This window comes from Gastrolobium bilobum, unplaced genomic scaffold (assembly GCF_033153095.1).
Source record: "Gastrolobium bilobum isolate Gb01-03AN ecotype WA unplaced genomic scaffold, APGP_CSIRO_Gbil_v1 utg142234, whole genome shotgun sequence".
Classification (NCBI taxonomy): domain Eukaryota; kingdom Viridiplantae; phylum Streptophyta; class Magnoliopsida; order Fabales; family Fabaceae; genus Gastrolobium; species Gastrolobium bilobum.
Window position 1 is genome coordinate 7,753 of NW_026897831.1, and position 18,278 is coordinate 26,030.

The 18,278-nt window shown below is 35.8% G+C and overlaps 3 protein-coding genes across 4 annotated transcripts; 2 read left to right on the top strand and 1 right to left on the bottom strand.

The window, feature by feature from the left end:
* The first annotated feature begins 476 nt into the window (after positions 1 to 476).
* Positions 477 to 3,071, top strand: LOC133310667 (receptor-like protein kinase ANXUR1). The gene has a single exon (XM_061511626.1). The coding sequence runs from the start codon at positions 477 to 479 to the stop codon at positions 3,069 to 3,071; it is 2,595 nt and encodes an 864-aa protein (XP_061367610.1).
* Positions 3,072 to 10,431: 7,360 nt separating this feature from the next.
* On the top strand, positions 10,432 to 11,258 carry LOC133310670 (histone H1-like). Its single transcript, XM_061511629.1, has 2 exons — positions 10,432 to 10,558; positions 10,657 to 11,258. Exons 1-2 carry the CDS (start codon positions 10,475 to 10,477, stop codon positions 11,104 to 11,106), a joined length of 534 nt encoding a protein of 177 aa, XP_061367613.1. The 5' UTR covers positions 10,432 to 10,474; the 3' UTR covers positions 11,107 to 11,258.
* Positions 11,259 to 12,580: 1,322 nt separating this feature from the next.
* On the bottom strand, positions 12,581 to 16,888 carry LOC133310669 (protein WVD2-like 1). 2 transcript variants are annotated; one of them, XM_061511628.1, is made up of 7 exons: positions 16,656 to 16,888; positions 14,954 to 15,428; positions 14,142 to 14,227; positions 13,791 to 13,881; positions 13,626 to 13,697; positions 13,293 to 13,403; positions 12,581 to 13,097 (listed from the first exon to the last, which is right to left on the bottom strand). In XM_061511628.1, exons 2-7 carry the CDS (start codon positions 15,422 to 15,424, stop codon positions 12,798 to 12,800), a joined length of 1,131 nt encoding a protein of 376 aa, XP_061367612.1. In that variant the 5' UTR covers positions 15,425 to 15,428; positions 16,656 to 16,888; the 3' UTR covers positions 12,581 to 12,797. The 2 variants fall into 2 exon arrangements, with proteins under 2 accessions (XP_061367612.1, XP_061367611.1); XM_061511627.1 differs by having other exon boundaries at positions 16,630 to 16,886.
* Between the last annotated feature and the right edge of the window lie 1,390 nt (positions 16,889 to 18,278).

The window sequence follows — 18,278 nt, forward strand, 5'->3', positions numbered from 1 at the left end:
TACTAAATATAGCTCGAGCTCACCTGTTTCATTTTCAAAGGATGTTTTAATTTGTAACAAATCCAATAAATTCAATTACGATTCTTGCTCCCCATCATCGGTTCCAAACTGTCTCCGATTTTGAACCATGGAACTTAACGTTCATGCAAGAGAAAAAAAAAACTCCCAAAACCGGAATTCAGAACAAAGGAACAAACCATAGTTTCTCCTCATAATACCGAAAAAAAATAATAAAAAGTTCATCCTTCTCTTCTTACCTGGTTTGGTTCAGTCCCACCAATCCAGGTAGGTTTTTCACGTGCATGAAAACCCTTCTCATAATTGCACAAACACAACAAAACCAACAACCCATTTCTTGTTTCTGGGGTACAGGAAAACCCTTTTCTTCTTAATTATCTCGTAACTTGTCACCCTACCCTTATTATTATCATTTTTTCCTGTACGCCCAATCGTGTCTCCTCTTCTTTTCTTCAATCATGCATATGCATCCCAATGCATGTATCTTCCTGCTTTGTATCTCTGTTTTGTTGAATGCCCTCTCAGCATCGAGCAACAATGGTGAGTCATTGATGTTGGGGTGTGGGCTGGGTGAAGGTGGTGGAAAAGATGCTGATGGAAGACAATGGAGCCCTGATAACAAGTACCTCAAAGAAGGGAATTCCATCACATCCAAATCCTCATTCCAAGACCCTTCCCTTTTATCTGAGATTCCATACATGACAGCTAGAGTTTTCACATCAGAAGCAACATACAAATTCCCTGTTCAACCCGATAAGCGGTACTGGCTCAGGCTCCATTTCTATCCCTCTGTTTATGGCAGTTTCAACCCTTCCAATTCATATTTCTCTGTCATAGCAAATGGGGTTACCCTTCTCAGCAATTTCAGCGCCTCAATTACATGTCAGGCCCTCTCACAAGCTTACCTTGACAGAGAGTATTCCCTTGCGCCTCTTAATTCAGATACTCTCACTCTTACCTTCAAGCCTTCTGACAAGCACGATGGGGCTTTCGCTTTTGTCAACGGTATTCAGCTGATCCAAATGCCTGAGTTGTTTGATTCAGCTTCGTTGGTGGGTTACACCGACCAAACCGTGGATGCAAAAAGTTTGCATCTTCAGACAATGTTCAGGTTAAACGTTGGTGGGCAATATATATCTCCAGCACAAGATTCTGGTCTGAGCAGAATGTGGTACGATGATACCCCTTACCTATATGGTGCAGCCACTGGTGTCACCAACCAAGCTGCAAAGGATGTCAAAATCAACTACCAGACCATGCCACAGTACATTGCTCCTCCCAATGTCTATTCCACATCACGATCCATGGGCAACAATAAGGATGTCAACATGGGATTCAATCTTACATGGATTTTCCAAGTTGATCCAAATTCCATGTACCTTACCAGGTTGCATTTCTGTGACTACTACTATTCCAAAATCAATGAGATTGTTTTCAATATCTTTGTCAACAATCAAACGGCTCAGGCTCAAGCAGATGTGATAGGGTGGACAGGTGGTAAAGGAGTGCCAACATACAAGGACTATGTTGTGTATGTCCAAGATGAGCCAGGTGATGATCAGCTTTGGCTTGCTTTGCACCCAGCACCTGATACAAAGCCAGAATACTATGATGCAATACTCAATGGGGTGGAGATTTTCAAGCTCAATGACACAAACCTTTCTGGACCCAATCCTCAGCCTTCTGAGATGCTGATTGAACATGAGGAGAAGGACAAGACTTTCCAAGACAATAAACATCATAATAGGACTTTTGTTATTGGTGGAGCTGCTGGAGGTGCCGCAGGTTTTGCCTTAGTGGCTGCAATATGTGTTGCTGTTCACCAAAAGAAGAAGAGAGCTCCGGGATCCTACTCCAACACATCAAGCTGGCTTCCCCTATATGGGAATTCTCACACAACTGGCACCAAATCCACAATGTCAACAGGGAAGAGCGTTGGTAGTAACAACAGATCAGTCATGGCTCAAGGACTGTGCCGCTATTTCTCCTTACAAGAGATGAAGCAAGCAACCAAGAATTTTGATGAGTCCAATGTTATTGGGGTAGGAGGATTTGGAAAGGTTTACAAGGGTGTTATTGATAATGGGGTTCAAGTGGCTATCAAAAGATCGAACCCACAATCAGAACAAGGAGTGAACGAATTCCAGACTGAGATTGAGATGCTTTCCAAATTGAGACACAAGCATTTGGTGTCTTTGATTGGTTTTTGCGAGGAAGATGAGGAAATGTGCCTGGTTTATGACTACATGGATCGTGGCACCATGAGGGAACATCTATACAAGGGAAACAAACCACTTGATACTCTATCATGGAAGCAAAGGTTGGAGATTTGCATTGGAGCTGCAAGAGGCCTTCACTACCTTCACACGGGGGCAAAATATACCATCATTCATAGAGATGTCAAAACAACTAACATCCTCCTTGATGAAAATTGGGTTGCCAAGGTTTCAGATTTTGGATTGTCAAAAACGGGTCCAAACATGAACAATGATGGACATGTTAGTACTGTGGTGAAGGGTAGCTTTGGATACTTGGATCCTGAATATTTCAGGAGACAACAATTGACAGAAAAATCTGATGTCTACTCATTTGGGGTTGTCCTATTTGAGGCCCTATGTGCAAGACCTGCTTTGAATCCTAGCCTTCCAAAGGAACAGGTCAGCCTTGCGGATTGGGCTTTGCTTTGCAAAAGAAAAGGAACACTTGAGGATATTATTGATCCCAATCTAAAGGGAAAGATCCACCCAGAAAGCTTGAAGAAGTTTGCAGATGCTGCTGAAAAGTGTGTGTCTGATCATGGACTTGATCGCCCCTCCATGAATGATCTATTGTGGAATCTAGAATTTGCTCTCAATCTGCAAGAAAACCCCGATGGTCCAACACCCACTTCACGTATTGACCAAGGTGAGTTTGAAGAAGTTAGCTTGGAAAACAACGACATGGCAGCACATTATAAAAACCTTAGCCTTGGAAGTGACTATGAGCTTAGCCAGGACTCAAGTGAGAACTCGGCTGCAATCTTCTCACAAATTGTCAATCCGAAAGGCAGATGAAGATAAATGCTAGTTATGATTGTTCTGCTATAGGAAAGAGCTTCGTGATTTAAGGAGGCCAGGGAATTCAAGACAACAAAACCAGCGTTTTGCGTTGCTTTGAGAGTATACAAATATACAATGCTTTGATTGTTTTTTTTTTTTTTCCTTCTGTTTTTTTCTCTCATTATCACGTTAAATAGCTTATTGTGTCTAATTGTGTATAGCAAACTATTGTATAAGAAGGCGGCAAAATCAAGTTTCCCCTGCCGGTTATGTATAATATACCTACATATAGATAATATTGTAGTTTATCAGTCCTTTTCAGAAAAATCTGCATAGACAGCATTTGGATTATGTATGCTGTATTGTAAGAAATTGGGATTTATATTATGCAAATGATTTATATTTATTTATATTTAATTCTACTTTTACTAGAGAAAAATGTTTATCCTTTCAAATGACACAACTTATGTCATTTCACTCTCACAAAGAGGTGGGACCCATATCTTTACTTTTTTTTGTCAACTCTCTCTTTCTCTCTCTTAAAATGACACAACTTTACGTCCTTTAAAATGACACACACTTTTTCCTTTTACCTATGATAGCGCGAGTGAGGTTATAAAGAGAAAACCTGGCAAAAAAATTTATTTATTGCAATTTAATTAAATAATTACGCAAATATGACACTTTGAGGAGTATTTACAGATCTATTGCACACTGTGACACCCCTTTTGGGCGTCACATGTGACACCCCAGTGAGGCGTCTCTCATGAAGGAGAAGACGCCCCAATGGGGCGTCTCATGTGCAATGCTATAAATACCCCATTTTTTCCATTTCACTCCTCACTCATTCACCTCTCTCCGAAGCTCTGCCGACTTAGGTAAGATCGTAATACCTCCTATGTATACATTTAAATTACACTGCTAGTTAGTAATACATGTTAGGATTGATCGTATATTAGAGATTTAGAACATTAGGATAGTCACTTAAAAATTTTGTGTCATGCTATGAATGTTGTAATGATACTCCTTTTTTTTGTTACGTAGTTATTATTATTAATATTTAATTATGCATTAGGGTTTAGCGTATTACTTAGTGATTTAGAAAATAGTGATAGTGAGATCGTAAATTTTGTATGTATGATGTTATTAATGCGGGAATTTATTCAAGATTTTGTAGTCAGTTAGGTGTGATGATTAGTTCATATTTATGAAGTTATTAGTGACCTAGGGTTAAGTATTCTGTAAGTATTACATTATTTTTGTCCAATGTTTTTTTATTATTTAATTACAAATAAATGATTGTACTACGTATTAACATTATTTCATTAATTTCAATTCTAGTAAAATAAATGACGCGTATGCTTAAATTTTTTGATAATTAATTATGGCATTGCTTAATTAATTTGTAAATAAAATGGGGCTTTGCATGTGATTAATTTAAATGTTGTTTTATATGATATAGTTGAGGGTAATGGCTGATTCATCATCTTCATCGGGTTATGCATCGGATGTAGAGCCTACCGATCCCAGCATGTACATCATACCTAGGCCGTACAGATGGGACGTCCTTCGTAAGAGGATGCAACGTGCTCATATTTCACAGCGAGTGTGGAATACGGAGCATGTCAGGAAAATAAAGTCCAGGCGTGGGAAGCCAATGGGGGGGCCACCTACCAGCGCTATCCCAGAGGTTGTCGCAGACTACCTGACACAGACAGGACTTATACATGTTGCCCGGATGCGACATATCCAGGTATGCAATTTAACTTATTTTGTATTTATGTAATTATTCAATATCATTCGTTAACACGCTGTAATTGCATAATTTATCACAGATCGATGCCCCTTTAATTAGTGCTCTGGTCGAGAGGTGGAGACCAGAGAAACATACTTTCCACATGACCCAAGGTGAGATGACTATCACCTTGCAAGATGTGGCAGGCATATTGGGCTTGCCTACTGATGGGGCTGTCGTCACCGGCTCTACCTCTGAGGATTAGCCCGCTGCTTGTGGGGCTGTATTTGGCGCGGTTCCACAGCCAAATGAGTTCCATCATTCAGGCGACTTGCGTATCTCATACTTAGATCGGTTATATACCCGGTGGACCGATCATGCCGGGGATCATGATGCCGAGATCTACTTCACAAAGGCGCACATTGCCAGGATGCTGGGTTCTTGGTTGCTGGCGGACAAGTCTGGAGGAAGCAATTTCGGTTGTCGGCTAGTCTCGTTGCTTGGGGGAGGATTTGATGAGATTGGCCGCTTCAACTGGGGATTTGCGGTTCTGTCACACCTGTTCATGAATTTGTGTAAATTGACAGATGTCGGTCGATCTGACATGGGTGGTTGCCATATTCTCCTTCAGATCTGGGCATGGATATGATTCCCACCCATTGCTCTGTCGTTTCCTCCTCATCCAGAGCCGGGCACGCATTATGGATGCCGGTATGCTTTGCTAAACATATAAAATAACGCTAATGATTTATCATATATACTATTTTTATACTTCTTGATTATGATTGCTGATGTATGTTTCTGATGACAGGTTCAATACAGTAGCAAAGTTTAAACCTCATGAGGTCACTCATTATCGAGCAACCTTGGATACACTTTGTAGAGATGAGGTATGGTGGTCCATACTTAGTATGTTGTTATTTCACATTGCATGTATATTAATTTGTAACTCCTTATATTCAAATTTCATTTTGAGTGTAGGTGTTGTGGCAACCATATATCGATTACCAGTGGCTGGACGTGACTGCACACGAGCAGTACCTTTGGCTTGCTGTCAGTCCCCTTATTTACTTTCACACCGTAGAGGCATGTCAACCGTATAGGTATATGCGGCAGTTTGGACTGGATCAACCCATCCCGGAAGTGAGCAGAAAGTTGAGAGGGATACATGATCATACTCTACGGGGGAAGGTTGAAGAGAACTGGAGGCGTAAGCTTAGTCCTTGGATAGCAAGATGGCAGGCCAGGGAGCATATTGTTGTGCCCCCTCCATTACCAGGTTTGATGTCACCTAATCATGCGTACATGGAGTGGTACAGAGCGAGGGGAAAAAGATACATCTCTCGGAGGGCAACAAAGTTGGGACGAATGGTGAGTTTGTAACATTTGTGCAAACATACATTTTTACATTTTATAATGACATTGCTAACACATTTTGTTATACAGATTGACGGGCTAGAAATGGTGTATCATGCAACAACTATAGAGGAGTTTTCACGAGTCGGTTTAGAGTATATCCACGAGGAGATTGGCAGGCTTATTGGAATATTTCGGGAGAATTCACGAGTTGATGAGCCTGGACCTGAGGCACCACCAGGCCAGTCACATCAGGATCCGCAGTTATCCCTGGATGTTCCCCAAAAGCGAGTTGAGGGACGCGAATTAGGATGTACCCGTGAGCGAATAGCTGCTGACCCTGTCCCGATTATGGCACCGAGACCAGTGGTCGAGACTCAGGGATGGTTCAGACCTCCCGTTATTAGGACTACTTACGGGTCCCAGCCGACGTATCATCACGGATCGCAGTCGACGTCTGAGCACCTGATATGCGTCTAACATATGGTGATTTCTAAGTAAAAGAAGCAAGGAATTAATCATAAATGTGTGAAAATAAGCTCATAAATGCAAGAAATATTGATTATTCCTTCTCAATCATTATCTCACTCAATTTATGCATTTTGATAGCAGGAAACACCAAAAAGAAGTGAAAGAGAGAAGTTGAAATTAGGGGTGTTCATCAACCGATCCAAACCGATTCAAACCACAAAATCCAAACCGAAAAACCGATAACTGAATAAACCGAAAACTGAAAAATCGGAAATCGAAAGAAAACCGCAAATTTTAATTGGATTGGATCGGTTTTCGGATGGGTTGATGAAAACCGATCCAATCCAAACTGATCCAATATATTAATTATCCTCTACCTACTTGTCCTTTCTCCAATCATAGCCCAAAGATTTCTAAACTCAAGACCCATTAACTCATCAACTAAACTAAAAAAAAACTTAGTCACGTCTCATCAACTATAGTATTTGTTTACTGATATTTTTGTATTTCAAATTATTTTTTTTACAAAGCCAATATATACAAAAGATGTTATTTGCACAATAATCATGAAACTAATTTTAGGATATTCAAAAAACTGAAAACCGATCCAATCCAAACCAAAAAAATTTGAATTGGATCGGATCGGATTTGAAAAAAAATCTAAACTGAATGGATGATTACATAATCAAACCGAATGGATTGGATCGGACAAGTTTTGCTTCCAAAACCGATCCAATCCAGACCGCGAACACCCCTAGTTTATAGGGGTGTTCATCAACCGATCCAAACTGATTCAATCCGCGGTGACCGAACCGAAAAACCGATAACCGAATAAACCGAAAACCGAAAAATCAAAAACAAAAAAAAAAACCGCAAATTTTAATTGGATTGGATCGGTTTTTGGATGGGTTGATGAAAACCGATCCAATCCAAATCGATCCAATATATTAATTCTCTTACACCTACTTGGATATTTCCTTAATCATAGCCTACAAATTTTTAAACTCAGGACCTATTAACCTATCTTCTAAACCTAAGAAAAAATTTAGTCACATCTCATCAATAAAATTTTATCTTCTTTGAGCTTCATATCTCATTGCAAAAAAAAAAACTATATTATAGTATACTAATGTTTTTTTATTTCAATTTTTTTTACAAATCCAATATATACAAAAGATGTTATTTTCAAAATAATCACGAAATAAATTTTAGGATTTTCAAAAAACCGAAAACCGATCCAATCGAAACCGAAAAAAATTGGATTGGATCGGATTTGGAAAAAAATCCAAACCGAATGGATGATTATATGATCAAACCTAAAGGATTGGATCAGATGATTTTTGCTTCTAAAACGATCCATTCCAGACCGCGAACACCCCTACTAGTTGAAATTGCATAGTCTCGCGCAAAACGCGCGAAAATGGTGCGATCCGCGTGATTTTGGAAAATTACTTTCTGTTTGTCCGCGCGGATTTGGCGTTGATCGCGCAGGCGTCATGAATGCAGTCCTTGATTTGTGGAGTCGCGAATTTGACACTGATCGCGCGGGCGTCATGAATGCATTCCTTGATTTGTGCTGTTTGATGAAAATAGAAATTTAATCAAATTAATGAGAGGATTATGACCTGATTGATTGGTGGAATTATGAGAAAAATGGAAATTTAATCAGAATTAATTAGAGGATTATGACCTGATTGATTGGTGAAATTATGAGGAAAATGGAAATTTAATCAGAATTAATTCAAGGATTATGACCTGATTGAGTAGCTGGCTATATAAAGGAAGCAAAAACTCTAAAAGAAAAGCATCTTTTGGCAAGGAGAAACTGGAGAGGAAGCTCTCGGTGACTGAAGATTCAAGACCTCTTCTTCTTCTGGTTTTACTTTTTCATGAACTCTTTCTCATTATTTAAATTGTCAGACATGAATATATCTGACTAGTCTTTTATTATTGTGGTAAGGGTCACAACCCTTGATGTGAACCCCTTGTAGTTTGGTTAAATTTATATTTAATTATTTCAATTGCATTTATTTTATCTTGTTCTTCATCTATAATTCTTTTAGAATTGATCACTCTATTAGGATTGCGAGGGTTAGGGTTTTCAATAGAAATATTGGGATTCTAGTTCCTGACAAAGGGTAAAATAACAGTTCGTGTATGCACTAGTGCATGCATGAATAGAACTTTGCTCAGTATATTTTTATAGTTATTTTTTTATGATTGTAAAATTTTTAATACTCACTAGTGAAATTTATATCTCGTGTAAAAAAATGCAGCAATTTATGAACACATTAATGACTTGTAATGTCAAGCGAATATTTTAAAAATTGTTAAAAATATTTTTAAATTTTTAAAAATATTTCACTATGGAGGCCTACAAGGCCTCTAGGCCATATAAGGCTCTCTAATTTTTAAAAATAGGTCAGGCTTGACCTATAAATAAAGCTTTTAGTAGGCCAGATAGGCTGAATATTTTTTTACGTAGGTTTAGGCCAGGAAGGCCAAAGCCCAGCCCAGCCTGACCCATTTACATCTCTAGTCAGGGCCAATCTCTTTCTTATGTTGGACTATTCTTATCGAAATCTGTCTTTACTTATGGACAGCTATATGTTGCTATTTCTAGAGTAAAATCTAGGAATGATTTGAATATTTTAATTTTAGATGAAAATAAAAATTCATGTAAAAAAACTAACAATGTTTTTTTTTACCAATAAGTGTATCAAAAGATTTGAACTTTAATACATGAGTCTTTAGTCTTCTATTTAAATTTTGTAACTTTTATTGCATTCATATTCCCTTCAAATTTTATTCTTTTGTATTTTACAATCTTTATCATATAATATTCATATCAAATATAATAAAAATTATTCCATCAAATACTAGTTAATATAATATTACCGGACTCATTATATATTAACTCCTTTGCACTTAAGTAAACATATATATAACTACCAAAAAAAAAAAAAGTAAACATATATGAATAATGGTTGTAAACATAAATTAATTGATAATCATGCCTCAACCCATTTCAAGATGATTTGGTTTAATTAGTTTAAATCATTGAGCTATGATTTTATTAAATGTTATACATTCTATTTGATCCATGAACAATGGTTTGGTTAGTTTAAAGCCTATGTCTAGTTCATAGGAATTAAATGTTATGCATTCTATTTAATTTAACATCACAAGAAATAGCTACCCTGTGAAATGGAAATAGTAAGTAACCATAAATGTCTGGTAAAGCTAAGGTGTTGGATTTGTACAGCTATCAACACAATCCAGAAGTTTTGTACCACTCCAATGTCATCTGAGGGAGAATTCAAAGAACCAATTCATGTTCAAATTTTGTAAGTTGCAAAACAAGAATAAAGTACAAAATCACATTGGTTTCAATTCAGAAATTCATTTAAAAATTTCAATTAACTCTCAGATAAAACCTGAATACTAACACATTTGTAAGGAAGATTTTCCCCATTTTGTTTTAATTAGTGGTTAAAAAGTTAAGACGCTTAAAATCCATGTGCTGAGTTATTAATATTTCCCAATAAAAACACATACCCAACCGAAAACCAAAACCAAAAGCCAAAAGCCAAAAAGCAGTTTCAATACGTAATCTCCAAAGGTATCCAAGTGCCTCCGCTGACTTACATTCTCGACCGTAGATAAGCCTCCACCCAAAGGCTCATATTTAAACATTATCAAACATTCTCGATCCGTGCGACCTAATTTCCACCAATCAGCGCTCACCATTTCCCTCTCTCCACGCTCTATATAAAATCGCTTCCTACAAAGTCCTCTTGCATATCTTTCTCCCTCATAAGCGGTTATTCTAATTCTTCAGTGTGTCATTTCAGCCATGTCCACCGTCGCAGCAGCGCAACCCAAGGCCAAGAAAACGGCGGCGTCAAAGAAGCCACCGTCGCATCCTCCCTTCGCCGAGGTACTTCCCTTCCCAATTAGTTGTGTTAATTTGAGTCTTTTTTTTTTATGTCTGTAAATCATGAATTCTCATTGATTGTGTTTTTTTGTCTATTTCAGATGATAACGGATGCGGTCGCGAGTTTGAAGGAGAGAACCGGTTCGAGCCAGTATGCGATCACCAAGTTCATCGAGGAGAAGCACAAGGACCTACCTCCTTCCTTCCGGAAGCTTATTCTTAACTACCTTAAGAAGTCGGTGGCCGCCGGCAAACTTATTAAGGTTAAGAACTCCTTCAAGCTGCCATCGACTAAACCGGCTCCGGCTAAGGCTACTACTACTGTTCCTGCTACCAAGAAGCCTAAAGCCGTGTCTAAGCCAAATGCCAAGCCCAAGCCCAAGCCCAAGGCTGCGGCGGTTAGTGTTAAGCCCAAAGCAAAGCCGACTAAGGTGACGGCGGCGAAGAAGAAGGTGGCTGCTAAGCCTGCAAGGAAGACACCGGTAAAGGCTGTGAAGAAACCTAAGAGCGTGAAATCGCCGGCGAAGAAGGCTAAGAAGGATAAGAAGTGAGAAATTGGAGCGGTTTTGGGTTTATATTTGGTCACTTAGTGCTGTGTGTTTCAGTCTTATTATTATAAATAGATATAATGTTAGGATGCTGTTCATGTAAATTCCTTTGGTGTATTTCTGAATTTAATATAGTTTCCGGCGATTAACTTTTCCGATTTTCTCTTACCGGAAGTTGCAAAATAAAGCTTTCTTATCTGCATCTACTTTGCAATTTTATGTGTCACTGCATTTAAACCTAATCGCCTTTCTAAAATATGAATTCAAAATGATAAGAGTATCATTCGTGAGATTTTCGGAATATACCTAAATGTTGCATACCCATCGAGATTTTGTAAGATTATTTAAAATAAGAGTAAAGCTTTTTTTTTTATTCCTAATAAAAAAATATGGTTCCATTTTTGTTTTTTTCAATATATAAATTAACTTTTGATTTTTTTACAATTTTAGTTCTTTGAAAATGTGATTCTTAAAAAATTCAATGAATATTTAATTTAATTCTTCAAAAAAGATTAGTATTGGTATTTATATTAATAATTTATTTTCGTTCATAATTTTTTATAACCATATTTTAATTGTTACTTTTGTTAATTTAATGGGTATAAATTATTAGAATACATTTATTAATTTTCAATAGATTATAAGAAATGATTAAAAGATGTTGATAAGAAATAATTAAAAGATGTTGAAATAGATTGGAAGTATATCCTCCTTCTCCTCTTTAAATGATACCAAAAATTGTATTAATCTTATTTTAACATGTTAGGGCTAGAAGGCTTTTTATTTTCGTCTTAGACCTATGAAGAGGATTTGACTCATCCAAACGGATGAGAGGGTGGATCAGTTACCCTTCTAGGTATTAAAAGGTGAAATAAGTATTGCTTAAGTTTAGGCAGAAGAAACGCTGATTAATGGTAAACCGTAAAAAGGATTTGATTCTCCTCTCTCTCTCTTTTTTTTTTTTTAATGTCATACGCTACAATTTCAAATTATTTTCGTATTGAATTTTTCTTCAAATCCTAATATCATTTTTCGACCATACAAAACAATGCTGCAGCAAATAATTAATACATTAAAACAAAGAAAAAAGGTTATAGTACAACTTTTTCTTTTTTTAACACTGTTGATTTCCGTCAAATAACAGTTGTCATTTATTATGAATTAATAATTAATTAATAAATTTAATTTATAAAAATAATAACCGTTAATTGACGAAAATTAACGTTGTAAGAGGTTGTAAAAAAACAAAAAAATTATAAATATAACCTTCCTCTAAATCAAAATACAAACAATTTTACCAAAAAAAACAAAAAACAATGCAAACTCAATCTTACAACAATGAAAAGGAGCACCATATGATCATAATATTTAAAACAACTATTCAACACTCATAATGTAAAACCGTATAACATCCCAAATGCTAAATGCAAATCCTACAGAAAGATATAATATAATATATTTCATATAACTTATACCAAATCCGGGGGACTAGTCTGGGGAAACATCACATTTTGGTACACATATTACATGAATAAGTCCATATCATTATATAAAACATGATGTGTACCAATATAACTTACAAAACAAAACATATACACCGCAAGTTAACACAAATCACAAAAGTCAGTTATAAAATAGGGCCAATCAATCTCTCGTGCAAACAGTGAGGAAAATGAAGGCTATTTTCCAACAACTCATGATTGGACTGATATGTCTGCATTTGCCTGCTCGGTGATCTTAGGAGGAGCTGTTTTAGTTTCCTTATCCACTTTTGATCGTTCTTTGGTTTTGCAAGCGCCGTTGCTGTTGCGTCGAATGAACTGGTCCTGGTCCTTATTTTTCTGAATGAAAGAGCTATTCGAACCACCTTTGATGTGACTACCAACGCTGTGACGTGCTCGGCCACAAACTTCTGGAGATGAGTTCAAAGCATCACCAAAGCTCCTTCTCCGATTTAGATTTAGTTTCGGTGACTTGGGGCGAGTCAGTGGCAACTGCCAACAAAAGGACAGAATAAAAAAATGATGTTACATGTGACGATGATGCAATTTAGTTATGCATGCAAATCATCCTGTTGTTGTATTGAATCCCTTCAATGAAAATTCAGAAATTCTGAATGGTAGTTTCATATTCATCATCATGACATTAGGAAAAGACAAGACACATGGGAAAAGAGGAAAGAGTAGTACCTTCTTGAGTTCTGGCTTAGGCGGAGGCCCCTCATAGTAGAAACTTGGTACAGGATTTGCTTTGATTACCAAGTTCTTTCTCAACTGCTTGATTGCTGATTCTTGCTCTTCCTATAAAGTTTATTATTAATTATTAAATAAAGAATCAACATGGGAAGAGAAACGTAAAACAAGTCATCCATGTTCATAGGCTAAAGACCCAGGCTTTGGTAATTGGTATAAGGGGTGAGATATTTTTACTAAGAGGAGGAGACAGAAAGAAAAGCATCAAGTAAAAAAAATTTAAAATATCATACTGTGCATCATGCAATTCAAAGAGAAAGACCACAGTACCTTTTGCCTTGCCTCATACTGGCTTTTTTCTTCTTCAAGAGCTCGATGTTTCTCCTCTAACTTCAGATAAAACTGGATAGATAAATTAAAATGATAACATTAACACTGAATATCATCTGTTTAGCAGAATATATATCAGAATTAACTTGTAAAGTAAATCAATACCTCCCTCCGTTTCTCTGCACGTTCCGAGCATCTAAATGAAGGGGCCGAACCTAGAGTTACCTTAGCTCTGGCAGTGCGCATAGATACAGCACTGATATCGGTGGTTAAAGAATAAATGATAGAATAATAGCCTATTATGATATATGTAGGCAATGTTTAACTATATTTAGAGGGTTCCAAAATCCAATTATTATCTGATTAAAATCCATATAAGAAGAAGCTTTAAATGTTTAGAAGTATCCCTGGGGCAGAGGTTCTTCTAATATATCTAAAACTTGTCTGCTCAGAATAAACCATCCAAGTATCCAAAAAAAAGAATAAACCATCAAAATATTCAAGTTTAGAGGATACGAGGAAGCAATAGACCAATTATCTTCATCATCATAATTCTTCTTATCTTGTAGCAAGGGCTTACTGGATGAAAAAGGTGAGTTTGTCTGCAAACAGACGGAAAAACTTTATCAGTAATCTCATAAATACACACAAATAGCATTACATGCAACTGCATAACGTCCCTGCAAATGTCAATAAATATAAATAGAAGTCTGTTGTCATCAAAATCTATAACAAATTAGCACCATTTCCAAACAATATCCTTTTATGTATTTCTTTTGCATGGTATTTTGAGTCTTCCATACTTTTCATTTGGGTTCATCTACCACCGACTCTAACAAATTTGGAATAAAAGAATTTTTGATGCTGATGTTGTTGATGGTATTTTGAGCCTCCAAAGATTGAATGAATTTAAAATTGACCAGTGCAACCCTTAAACCTAATCACTCCTTGGCTGGTATGCATGTCTCGAATTGTTTAATCAATGGCTTATAAGATATCCCCATTTTGGGCTTTAAAAAGACTCTCTTAGTAGGCTTGTTTAAATGGCGACAGGAGTGGAAAATAATCCTCTGTCAGAGAAACATATCTCACACAAACAAGCATGTATTATAAACAAAGAAGGATCTTACTTCTGTCACTTTCTAACAAATTCACCTTCTCATTCCTAAGGTACAACTGGAAACAACCTAATAACAAATTTTATGCACAACATGTACTGGTTCCATTATGCATCTTTGGCTCAGTTCACAGAGTACTTATGAATTTAAGTGGTTCATGCTTCAATTTCAAAATGTGATGACATGACAACAAGCAAGACCATCAATTACCTGTGAATTCTTTGATGAGTAAGGTGAGTTCAAGTTGTTAGCATTTGGTGACGAGTTTAGACCAGCTGCAACAGCTTCAGTATCAACAATCTGTGTGAAGGATCCATGCTTTTCAGATACCAGATCAGATGGCTGTGGAACAGAGTGATTTGTAAGCTCTTCTCTCGCAGCAGGTGAGCTTAACTCTTTATGGTCACCTGTGTTCTGCACTTCAGATTTCTCATTCTCCTCCTCAGGCAAGTCAGTACTACAATTTGTGGTGTTGGTACTCAAAACATCCTTCTCATGACATTTCTCAACAAAAGAATTGGCTTCGGTACATTCCTTTACTTCATGATCCATTGCGTGAACCATAGCTGCAGCAATCTTAGGAGAAATGTGTGTTTTATCATCAGAACTACCATTTGAAGCAGCTTTGACACCATTTGGCTTCTTGTCCAACACCTGTATTCCTGTAACTTTCCTCCCCATGACGCTGCATGATATAATTTACCAGATGAGCAACAAAACACTTCGACCAAGATAAATGTAGAAGCGTTATACTTATGCAGGAATAGGTGTTTTCTATCAGCCTAAAAATTCAATAAATATAGCAAAATCAAAACAGAAGACTATATATATGCTAGAGAGTAAACAAAAATTACTCCATATCTTTAGGATCGACTTATTACATGGCCCTTAAACTAAAGGTAAAAGATTGAGGGATGAGTTTAAGTTCTTCATAAAGATAAAAAAAAAATGGTAAACAAAAGTTATTCTTCCAAATGAAGGCTTAAACAGATCCAGGAGACCACTCAGTTCAATAAGAAAATGCTGTTCACATGAATAGATTTATTTATCTATTGTTATTATTTGGTGATTTTGGTCATTTTATCAACCACAGAGAAACCTTCAAATAATCTTTGAGCTGATTTTTTCCAATCTTAGAAAAAACAAACTTCTCATCTTCAACGTGCTTTGTCGTGGAACGAGAAAAAAGGGTAAGAGGGCCATTTCAAGGTATAATTATACGGAATAACTGCAGAATAATTTGGAAGTAACCATGAAAATTTCGTATAAGGCGCCAAAAATAAAATTAAGAAGCCACTCCAACATGATCTAAAACTAAAAGGAAAGAAAAAAAGATATTTACATGGTAGAATAACCAAGTGAATGAAGACAAAATTTCCGTTTGGTAAAGAGAGACGCAAAAGGGCTAATTCAAACAACAAAATTCATCAATTACACATTTGATTAAACTAGAAGCGGCACTTGAGCTCCGGATAAAACTTTAGTCAACAGGGAAAGCTCAAAATTAAACCTTTTTAAGAGAAATAAAAAAACAAAAAATTGTGGTCAAGGATGAAAATAAGCTTAACATGAACCCAAAAAAAATGAGTAACTAGAAAATTGAACTCCACAATGCGTATCCCCATTTTGAAAAGGCAAAAGCTCATAATTGGTGGTGAGAGAAGTTGAGGTTACCTGGACCTATCACCTATCAGAAACAACGAATCAGAAGAGATCAAACAAAGCAAATAGGATGAGAAAAACCCACATAAAAAAAAATCACAAAAACAAGCACAGCAGGGAGGATATGACACAAAGATCTGTCCAAAGCAGCACGTGGCAGAGATACACCCACATTACAAAGCTGAAGAAAGAAAAACACAAACGAAAATGGGAGCGAAACGCACCAGAATCAGCTGAGAATGTGAGAAACCTGGCTTATAGCTTGAAGCTCGATCTCACAAGATCTTCTTCTTCTTCTTCTTCCTCTCTTTCTGTCTCTGGTTGTGTGCTTCTTGTTTTGTTTTGTTTTGTTTTGTTTTGCAGGTGAGAGGGTGCCAAATACAAACAAAGTCCAAAATCTATGTATCAAATAATATTCTTTTGCTTTATCAAAAAACCCTTCTTTTTTTTCTCTCCCGTTTGTGTCCCTTCGTTTGTTTAAGGTTATTTATAGATCGGTTTTTCTGGTTATTAACGGCGGTTTGTTTTCGCTGAAATCCCTTCTCCTTCGTTGGTTGTCGGGCTACGGCGTTAATGGACAGTGAAGCTTCAACAGAGTGACGTTAAAGTCAATTGAAAAAGAAAACTGGTCATCCATAATAAAATTAAAAAATTAAAAAAGAGAGACATAAAAAGAAGGGACACGTATGATATCAGACGGATAAGTTATGAGATTTGGTGTTCTAGATATGCCTAAATATAGCAAAAAAAAAATTAGTAGAATAATATCTGCACAATAATATGCAGATTCATTCCTCCAATTTTATGTTTTCGATGCATTTATTGACACTTAATAATTTGTTAGTTTGTCCTTGATAAACAAAAACCGAGTTAGTTGTATTTACTATGTAGTTCAAACCAAATGATTAATTAGTTTTATTTTTGCTGTAAAGCAATGAAATGTCATTTTACATTTAAGTTTATACTTAATATATTTTTACGTTTATTAGTGAAATAAAATATAGAATCGTATTTTTATATTAATGAAAAGTATAGAATATTATCCCTTTAAAAAAAAGAATACGAGATTGGTATTTTATATTTTTCTATAATTTTTTTATAATTTTTAAATTTGACATAATAGTAAATTTAATACTGTATCAATGTCATAGAGTATAAGACCATAATTATAACGTATTAATTATAAGCAAAGAAAATAATAGTTGAAAAGAAGAAATGATATCAATTTTTTATTATCAAGTTATTAAAAAATCAATCTTGAATATTATTTAAAAATACACATTCAGTTTATCAAAAAAAAAAAAACACATTCATATAATATATGCAGGAGTTTTTTTTTAATAGAATTATATGTTTCATTTTCATCAATTTAAATTCAATTTTATATCGTATCTCATATACCAAATTGTGGAAATAATCTTTATCTCATTTTGTTTATAATCGTACTAAGTTATGAAATTTGAATAAACTTCCTAATCGAATTTATTAATTCTTGTTCTTATCCATTTCTTTTTTATTGAAATTTAACTTATTTCGCTAAATACAGCATAAAAATTATTTGACATATAAAATCATTATGTTATAATAAGAAATTATGATTATGGCTAACCTAAATGAAAAATAAATATAGTCTATTTCTAGCTAGGTTGTGTAAAATCATCACTTTTTTTTTCATTTGTCAATGCAAACTAAAAAAAAAAAAAAATTCTTCATTTTTCTTGTCGTGTCATTGCTGTGATATTATTTTATCATCCGCCGAATTTAAGTACAAAATAAAATAGAACGAAGTGAATTTTTTATTTTATTATTTTACAAGAATGAAGTGCCGTTTTATTTGGGTATTCAGTATTCTACATCTATCTTCAAAGTAAAG

Bases quoted from the DNA above. Each gene is read 5' to 3' on its own strand.
- LOC133310667 (XM_061511626.1), top strand. From the start codon at position 477: ATGCATATGCATCCCAATGCATGTATCTTCCTGCTTTGTATCTCTGTT.
- LOC133310670 (XM_061511629.1), top strand. From the start codon at position 10,475: ATGTCCACCGTCGCAGCAGCGCAACCCAAGGCCAAGAAAACGGCGGCG. The intron at 10,559-10,656 runs GTACTTCCCTTC...TGTCTATTTCAG, and splicing joins CGCATCCTCCCTTCGCCGAG to ATGATAACGGATGCGGTCGC.
- LOC133310669 (XM_061511628.1), bottom strand. From the start codon at position 15,424: ATGGGGAGGAAAGTTACAGGAATACAGGTGTTGGACAAGAAGCCAAAT. The intron at 13,404-13,625 runs GTACTGTGGTCT...TAAACTTTATAG, and splicing joins AGTATGAGGCAAGGCAAAAG to GAAGAGCAAGAATCAGCAAT. The intron at 13,098-13,292 runs GTACTACTCTTT...TTTTGTTGGCAG, and splicing joins CTAAGCCAGAACTCAAGAAG to TTGCCACTGACTCGCCCCAA.